The sequence below is a fragment of the Misgurnus anguillicaudatus genome, chromosome 10 (assembly GCF_027580225.2).
Source record: "Misgurnus anguillicaudatus chromosome 10, ASM2758022v2, whole genome shotgun sequence".
Classification (NCBI taxonomy): domain Eukaryota; kingdom Metazoa; phylum Chordata; class Actinopteri; order Cypriniformes; family Cobitidae; genus Misgurnus; species Misgurnus anguillicaudatus.
Genome location: NC_073346.2, coordinates 40,365,520 through 40,374,899, shown reverse-complemented (window position 1 = coordinate 40,374,899; position 9,380 = coordinate 40,365,520). Strand labels below are relative to the sequence as shown.

General features: G+C 38.0%; 1 protein-coding gene across 2 annotated transcripts in view; it reads right to left on the bottom strand.

Moving 5' to 3' along the window:
- Nucleotides 1-643: 643 nt before the first annotated feature.
- LOC129448864 (mannosyl-oligosaccharide 1,2-alpha-mannosidase IA) overlaps nt 644-9,380 on the bottom strand; it is a 235,895-nt gene continuing 227,158 nt past the window's right edge. For both annotated transcript variants that reach the window (XM_073872613.1, XM_073872614.1), the window contains exons 9-12: nt 8,951-9,170; nt 4,394-4,566; nt 2,897-3,012; nt 644-2,758 (exon numbers count right to left, since the gene is read on the bottom strand). In XM_073872613.1, coding sequence (XP_073728714.1) covers nt 2,620-2,758; nt 2,897-3,012; nt 4,394-4,566; nt 8,951-9,170 — 648 coding nt within the window. In that variant the 3' untranslated portion in view covers nt 644-2,619. The remainder of the gene's footprint in view (nt 2,759-2,896; nt 3,013-4,393; nt 4,567-8,950; nt 9,171-9,380) is intronic.

Here is a 9,380-nt window from a genome sequence, read left to right as displayed (position 1 = left end):
CTAACACAATCGCAACGTGAGCATCCATTCAGGTTGTAGCTGTATTTAAAAGATGAGAGAGACAGGCAGCTTTCCCAGGAGTGGGCGTGGTTTCAACGGACACGCCCCCAGCGATTGTTAATAACAACTTTAAAGTTTTTTATCATTCACATTTAGCTGGGTGATTAATATTCACATTTTTATGGTGTCACAAACTGAGAACACATTTACTATCAGACTTTAAGTAATGTTTAGAAATGAAAAATTAGTGTAAAGTGTTAACATTATTTTTTCAACCAATCAAATGTTTTGACAATAATGCTACAGGCATAAAACTTCAAGGCTTATGCTGTATTTATTCATGATAGGGTTACCCAATTTAAAGATCTTTTTCGTGTTATTCTTATGTTGAGTTATTTCACAGTTTTACAAACAAATCTCACAGTTCTGTGTCTTGATTCGTGTAAAAATAATTCCAATTCCTATTAAATTCCTATGAACCCTGTGCAGTATTTTAATGATGTAAAATGGCGCTCATCTCAGTGTAAATGTGCTGACAGCAGTTTTATAAGATCATGTGAGGAGGCTGAGAAAAGACTGACGTCGCTGCAGAAATGCAAACAATTTAAAACGTGTTTGTGTTGGAAAGAAAGACACATACAAAGTTTGTGCACTCATTTTAAATGTATAAAGTCGCACATATCTTTCACCATTATTTGAAAATATTCATCAATGAGAGACAGAAGACGTAAAAACGATCAATGATAAGCACTAGGATAATTAATAGTGCAAATAACTGCAATCAAAACTTTTACAGAAACACCTGAGAAAAATAAAAAGAACAAATCTTTTATAAAAATTTGAAAAGAGAGAGAAAATAAGTAATGAATCACACACACATTCATTCATTAATGAAACCTCTGTACATTCACTGATGTTTGATGATGACTGTGGCCAGTAGAGCTGAACGCCATCAATAAAATAACTCGTTTCTGGATGTGAATTGGCTTTGAGGAATAAATTCATTTTGTAATATTTCATCTCAACAGGGTTGCCAGATTGAATCTGCAGACTTAACACAGAATTTCTGTTTGATTTTTGGGGGTTATCATTACAGTACTTTTCACTAATGATGAGTAATCATATTAGCAAAAGTATTTAACTCTTTCCCCGCCAGCGTTTTTTAAAACAGTTGCATGCCACAGCGCCACCATTTTTTTTGTGATTTTCTTCTATATAAACATACAATATATCAAATTAAAGAGCCTCTGCTTTCAAATAATAAAAAAAGTATTAAATTTAAAGCAAAAATTTTTGTAAAGAACTTTTGATAGAGATCAGTTTCAGAGCAATGAACAAAACATAAATTGAGTTTTTTTTTACTGTTTTTGGATCAGTGGATGCTTCAGTGTTTTATAAGTTGTGTAATGTTGCGTTTACACCAGCCGCGGTACAGGCGGCAAAAACGCGCTATTCCCACGTAGTTGGACGCTTGAACATTTGAGACATTCTAGTCAATTTTAGTCATTCGAGAAATTCACGCGGAAATTTGCGTCATGGGAGGGGCTTCTGCGACTCTGCTGAGACTCCGCCACTCCGCTCGCTTCCTGTAATCACGTTACAGCAAGGTCCTGATTGGTAAACACGGCGAAGCTCAATTCGCACGGAACACCCATCCGCGTCACACGTTCCGCACCATTCGCGCCACGCTTACCACGTGTACCGCGCCGTAGGATAATAATCTGCGTGTAATTGCGTCTTTGCATTGACTTAACATGCAAATCACCCGCGCTTGCTGCCTCTACTGCGGCTGGTGTAAACGCAGCATAAGAATGAAACATAATGGATAATAGCAGAAATATTGATTGCCGTAAAAACTCGTCATTGGCAGCGAAGCGTTTTCTCTTATTTGACGAGATAACTCGTCAATGGCAAAAAAGATTCAAAATGTTTAAAGTATTAATGAAAACACAGCAAAATTCTGGTTTAAGCTGTCTTTAACAATGTTTTACAGTAACAAAGAGCAATATTTACCTACATCTCAGCTCTATTGGTCACATGCCGTAAATGTGTTTGTGTTTGTTATGATCAGCTTCCTGTTTAAACCAAACTTACATTTCAATTCACCTTTCATACTCACATTTTTCAAAGGAAACTTTTCTCAATTCTGTTCTTTCATTGCCTCTAAAAACGAATCATACCACAAAATTAGACATAAAAAACTGAAAAACGCTGGGAGAGAAAATGAAATAAAGATGCTAAAGGCTTTGGCAGAAGAAGGCAAGAACCGAATACACAATGAAAGGATGAAAGAAAAGATAAATTACAGGTGGGATGTGAAGAAAAGTGGTTTTCTGTCGCTCAGCATGACCCTCCGCGGCTCCAGGACCGCACGTTTGTTTGTTTTCCTCACGGAGGAAAGAAGCAAAGAAAACAACGTTCTCTTCTCACGACAGTCACGTGTCACTGATTGTCCACAGGAAAATAAAGCCGGTGTCGCGGCTCAGAGATATACAATCACAGCGTATAGAGGAGCAGATCCTTTACAGTAAAAGATCTGATAGTTCACGTTAGGGCCCGTAAGGTCGTGGCCCAGCATTTAGATGTGTGTGTGTGTTTACATGTGTGGAATGGTAAATATTACTCCAAAGACGTCTGTCTGGTGTTGTGCTCCAGTTGACAGCTCTTGCGTATGACGGGCAGCGGGTGAGCTTCTGTATTAAACACCCAATCCTCAAAGGGCAACAGATCGTCGTCCGAAAACAGCAGGTACAGGTATCTGTGATCATATGAGGACATAGCTGTTAACTATTATCACATTTCTTCTTCCAGAAAATTCATCACATGATGGTCAGATCAAGAAAGATGTAACATCACTTTCAGATATTAATAATCACAAGCATTGTATTTCTCTTACTTGAGGGTCTCAGATAGAAAGAAGCTCTGCTGCATATTGTCATGACTGACTGTAGAGGCGTAGACGTCTCTGATACCCGAGAAACCCGCATCAACCCGGCAGTGTTTCTCTAATGCCTGTGAAGACATTTAAAACAAGACAATTGCTTATGTCATTAATAAGTTGCATAAAGGATATACTCCTATTTCTGAGCACTGAATAAAACACGTCAAAGCAAACAAAGATTATTAACCTGGAATAAAGGTAAACATCTATACTATAATTAGAGATCAAATCATTAGCTTGTTTTAGAAATGTGCATGCGCTCAACCTTCTGTACCCACTAACTAACACGTCGGATTTTTTTATTATCAGCATCAGCCAATATTTTTTTTTAATCGGCCAATGAATCTGCCCGTACCTTAAATTAGTTGTTCCTAATGAAGAGACACTTATATGTAAAGCCAATGTTTAACAGACAATAAAATTCCCACTTTTTCCTGTTATGTTAGGTTGTGTTACACACAACAACAACAACACTCTGGCATGCAGCACAGTCTTATTGAAACCGTCCCATGAGGTTTTAGATTCGCAGTATATCTTCTTATTTTTTTTAAGTATTTAAAAAGTTATATTTATAAATATTACGCACAATTAATGTTGATTTGGTTTAGCTAATTTTCTGCTTGTCAGCCAATTGGTCACATTGCTTTTTTCAACATCTGCCTTAAAAACAAAAATATTGTTAACCTTTACATAAAACCACTCTGAGGTTGGAACAAATTATCTCTTTATAGTTAAGTGACCTTCTCAAACAAAATTATTTAAGCATTATGATCACATTTGTGACCCTGGCCTGGACCAAAAAATGGATTATGTCTTAAAGGATTACTCCGCTTTCTTAAAAAGATCCCAATAATTTACTCACCCCCATGTAATCCAAAATGTTTATGTCTTTCTTTGTTCAGTCGAGAAGAAATTAAGTTTTTGAGGAAAACTTTTTAGAATTTTTCTCAATTTATTAGACTTTATTGGACCTCAACAGTTTACAGTTTCACTGCAGCTTCAAATTGCTCTAAACGATCCCAAATGAGGCATAAGGGTCTTATCTAGCGAAACCATCATCATTGTTGTCAATAAAAAATAAATATATGTATTTTTAAACCACAACTTCTTGTCTTGCACCAGCCATGTGGCGTGCCAGCACGACGTAATGCGTAATGATGTCGAAAGGTCACGGATTACATATGTGAAACGTAAACTTGTGGATCAATTTAAGTAATAAACTGACACAAAGACATTAATTAGTATCATTTCACGTATAAACGTCCCCTTTCTCCACACTTGTAAACACTGGAACGATAGTTTAACATACGTCATGTGTGACGTGATTACGCATTACATAAGGTCGCGCTGGCGCGTCACATGGTTAGTGTAAGACAAGAAGTTGCGGTATAAAAGTGCGGAAACTTGCCAAAAATGTAAAGAACAGTATAATATAATGTGAGTCTCACAAACCTCCACAGCCTCCCATCCCCACTCTCTGTATTTGGGGTCATGGGTCAGACGCCACATGTACATGTAACTCTCAATGACCTCTGGTCTCAGGATGTAATAACGGTCACTCAGTCGTGTCGCTGTCGCTTCTGCTCCTGCGTCAAAGCGAAACGCTTCTGGTCCGAGTTTAGTGGCTGTTAATAAAGAAACACATTTAAACATGAAATCCATTTAGTGCATATTGTTCCTGGTCTTCATATGCTTCAATCATCATCATAAAGCATCAATTCACCACCAGCATTTCCTTCACTTATGTTAAGCCAAAGTGTCCGATAATAAAAAATGCTCATTGAGGTTTATGCTTTTTCCTAAATGTTCAAATGGGCTTTTAATATTTTAAATGTAGCTTGTTTAATGGGATGCATATGAATATTTTGTAAACTACTGATTAAAACGGATTTTGAGGTCCACAAAAAGCTTCCTGTGTTTAATTATAATAACTATAAATAAAGTTTGGAAACAATTCAAATCCCTAAACTCGCTGAAAGTCGATGCAAACTCTGAGCACAGAAGAATTAAAGTGGGAAATATTCATTGAAGGGGCTTCAGGTGTGACATACAGATACCTGATAAAGAAAAGTCCATTTGTAACTCCTAAACACGTGATATAACATTTACATTGCTCGCGGCAATGAAAAATCTTGTGGTTATGAAAAGAAAACAGCATTTATGTGTGTGTGTTGTGTTTATGTTTGTGTATACACAACTGCAAGCTATGAACACAAGCCAGTCTGTGTCTGTGTGGTTGTCTTTTATGAAAACGCAATGCTTTTAGAAGCAGAATATAATGCAGCAAAACAAAATGTATCCCATTATGCCCCTCAAATGTAAAATTGCACCCGGTCCGAGTCTATTTTTTGAATAAACATCTTCATTTGCATACTGATTTTGGTTTGTTTTGTCTGAGTCTCTCTTTTTGCAATATTACACTACTTCAGTCTGGAGTAATATTTTACAGTACTGTATTGTCTGTTGTATTAATGTGTGGCCTGGTGTTTGTTTTGTGATTAGTGGATGATGCATTGATGCCATTGGGCCTGAAGAGACCCCATAGAGAAGCAGTTATTGTCCACATTAATACTGCAAAACGTATCTGTTTGATACAACAGCCTGTCCGAGTTTCAGTCGACGGTGGGGTTTGATATTTATCAGATCAAAGATTTAAAGTGATTTATTAAAGCAAGATCATTTAGATCATTTCAAAATCATTCAAAACTGCCAAAGTGCAACCTGTCACAATAAAACAATAATATACACAAGCTTTAAATACCTCATATATAACTGTGTACAAATATTGAAACTGATTACATTTTAAGTCAGATACATAATCAGAAAAGATGACATTAAACAAGATCATTATGAAGCATTTGATCTGTTCTAGCACCTAAATCTGTTTTGACCGGCACAGTTTAATGTCTGTATCTGTTGAAAGACTCTGATTATCTGTAAAAGTAATGACCTTCCTCTGTCTGAGAGGAAACAGATTGGATTTTCTGTATGACGGGTCAACTAGAAGCATGCTGAGGATAAGACACAAGCAATATTTCAGGGAAGTCTCTCCTTTCTTTAAAATCAAAATGAAGCTTTTTTTAACATCACGTACTAAGAAAACAACAAACAACATCACATTTACTGAATTTTGTTTTACAACCAGGTTAAACTCTGTTTTGACTTTATCTGTTATCTTGCCTAATGCAGGAGACAATCACACTGTTGTAAAATATGGCCGGCTGTCTTGCTTCCTAATGCCTTGATAGGGAGCATCACAATCATCGTGCAACACTCTTATGGTGCATTCACACCAGATATGAACAGGGCCGGCGTCAAGGGGGGGCATTCGCGGGCAGTGCCCCCCGAACAGGTTGTTGTGCCCCCCTACAAAGTTTTTTATTACTTTAATATATATCAAGAATAATTAAAATAAATTAAACATTGAATGTTTCATGACTTGTAATGTAATCAAATGAGGAAAATATAGTTGATATATGTTTTCTTTAATTAAAATAGACCAGTTTCTCTGATTGGATGTATTGCCGCGTCTCACCCGTCTTACGTCTTTAGCATATTTGTGACTTGATACTAGCAACGTGTTTTTTCACAGCATTTTAAGGATCGTGTAAAATATGGATATTAGAACATTTACAATGAACCAGCACCGCCTGCTTCATCTTCATGCAAACACAGACTGGCTCAAACTCAGAGATTAGAGGTCGAGGTGGAATTTACAAATCTACAGGACACTGTTTTAAGGAAGTTTAATGTTCTTACACGCCGTCTTCAGCTATTTTAAAGCTAAGTTAGCGTTGTTTTAAATTACGTAAGCTTAAATGTGAAGTGTGGCTATAGACCGTTAACAGCATTACGACGTGATTATGGTAAAGCGGCTTTTTTAAAGCTAGGACGCGGTGTGCGCTGCGCTTTGAAACCCATTCATTTCAATGGCTTGCGCCGCGCGAGGGCGGCGGTTTGTTGTTGCGTCGAGCCAAGCGCGAGCGCAGCGGAGCTCAGCTTGCGCTCACGCCGCGGTCGAAGTTCAATAGTTTTGCGCATAGTTTGTGGTCTTTTGCACTTTATACGGGAAATGAGCTGACAGTCTGTACTAGTTGTATGAGTGTGTGCTTGCTGTATTTGTTGTTTTAATGTCTTGTTTTTGCAAGTTATTGTTGCTATTGCATGCCCCCCGTTGGAAGCCGAGTCCCCCCCTGTTAGTTATGGTCTGCCGCCGGCTCTGGATATGAATGAAGCGTTAAGCACGAGAAATTTACATGTTAAGTCAATGCAACGACGCGATAGACATCATGTGGCATAATTTGCGCAAATGACATCATGTGGCATAATATGCGCGAATGAGGTGGCGCAAATGAAGCAATTCACGTAAATAACGCAGTGTGAATTGAGCGCTTTGGGCGGTTGACATGCGTGTGATTCGCGCAGGTTGAAAAATCTGAACTTTGGAGGATATTTGCACGGCATAAACCAATCATGAGCTTGTTCTAGTAGTGATGTGATTATGACGCAGCCAGCTGAGGCAGAAATACGAAACAACAATGGAGGACAAAATCATCTTCGCTGTATGTGGAAACATCTTCGTACTTTTACAGATACAGGAATAAAAGGATCTTGCTTGGAAGAAAGTGAGTGAGGAGATTGGACAATCTGGTAAGTTGTAAAAAACACAAAAAACTCTTTACTCGATTTGAGCTATAAATATACCTATTGAAATTTCACGTGCAAATTAAGCGAGTTAAGTCTAAATGTTCAACCGTAAAAAAATTTCACTTTCATTCAAATTTGGTGTAAACGTACCATTAGGGAAGTCCACTTAGAGAAGTCGCTAATACCATACGATAAACTTTAACAAGAGAGACACATGTAAGCAACTACACTGGAACGCACAAAACTGCATGCGTCTTGCGGAAGAACATTGTAACCTGCGCTACTTCTCTCCGTTTAAGCCAATGGAAGGGTCACACAGGTACTGTGCACCTCCGCAGCGGCTGTGATCCGCCGGACTGAAATAGTCCGAAAATAAACACTTATTATAGGTGTACCATGGTGATTCAGGATAAGACAAAAACACATCTTGAAAGACTGATTCATGATGTACTCGCTCATTTTAAACATAACGTGAACATTTTGTAAGATTTGAACAAAAATACTACATAACGGAATTCTCACTCTGCGTGTGTTTCGCGCTGGATGACAGCGATGCAGGTACAGTGAAGTAGAATAAGAGGATGACACCATTTGCTAAGCGGGGAGGTTTTCATTTTCATCCTTAACATGTACATTTTAAACCACAAACTACGGAATATGTTTTGGACATTATTTAACCTTATCAAAGACGAACAAAAATTTTAGAACAACATTTCTTACTCCCAAGTTTTAGGGGTGCTGAGCACATTTTTAGCCTCGCCCATGGCCTCACGTGACTCTGTACAGAGCTCCTCCCCCAGAGAATCTTTATCGACTGACGAATGGCTATTTTAACTCAAAGGCGGGACTTCCGTCACCAGAGCGGCCATATTGAGTGTTGCATTGTCCAAAGCATTGCAGTGCTCAATCTTGTTAAAACAAATGAAGAGTTTCGTTGCAAAACGAGATAACCACCGTTTTTTTAATTGTTCAGAAATCTCGTTTTTTGGTTGTGCATTCCAATGCAACTGCAGTTGGTTTGTTTTGATTTAAACCTTCATAACTTAAAAAATACAGCTAAGTAGCACCATAAAACAAAATAATAACATGATAACATAATATTAAACATGTTTTGTCAAAAATGTAAAAAAATGGATTTATCTCGTCTTGCAACGAAACTCTTCAAATATAACTCAACATCGCTCTACATTACAAGGTTTCAACATCTGCTCCACACATATAACACTTAACATGTTGATTTTAACAGCGTTTGACATCAGGATGTTGCTAATGACACAATACTCTCGCTAATCATTTGTACAACACTTAGCATGAGGATTAAGATCAAATAATGATATAAAGTCTGTTTGTGACTGCATGTACCTGTGCGACTGTAAGACTCGTGACAGGTGTGAGTGATCTCAGCTGCCAGGTCCAGGTAATGTTGTTTCTTCTCCTGAGGTCCATCATCAGCACCGATGCCGATCATCCCACCTGAGAAACAGGCCAGATGACCCATCTTGTGGTCGAGGATGCCGCCCCTCCACTCTGCCACGTATGTTAACCCGCCCGGAGACTTCTGTACCAGGTTAGTCTCGATGGCCTGAGATTGGAAAATAACCCCGGTAAATATATTACACAGCGAACAGAAAGACTCACTGCTGCTTTTCGGTGCATCTATGCATTATATTTTTATTTGGTTGATGGATTCATCTAATGATTCAAATTACATCCATAACAGCGACCGTCCCATTAGTGAAGAAAACTATAAACACTTTCATGGTTCTCGGTTTGGTTGTTTAATGATGGTATT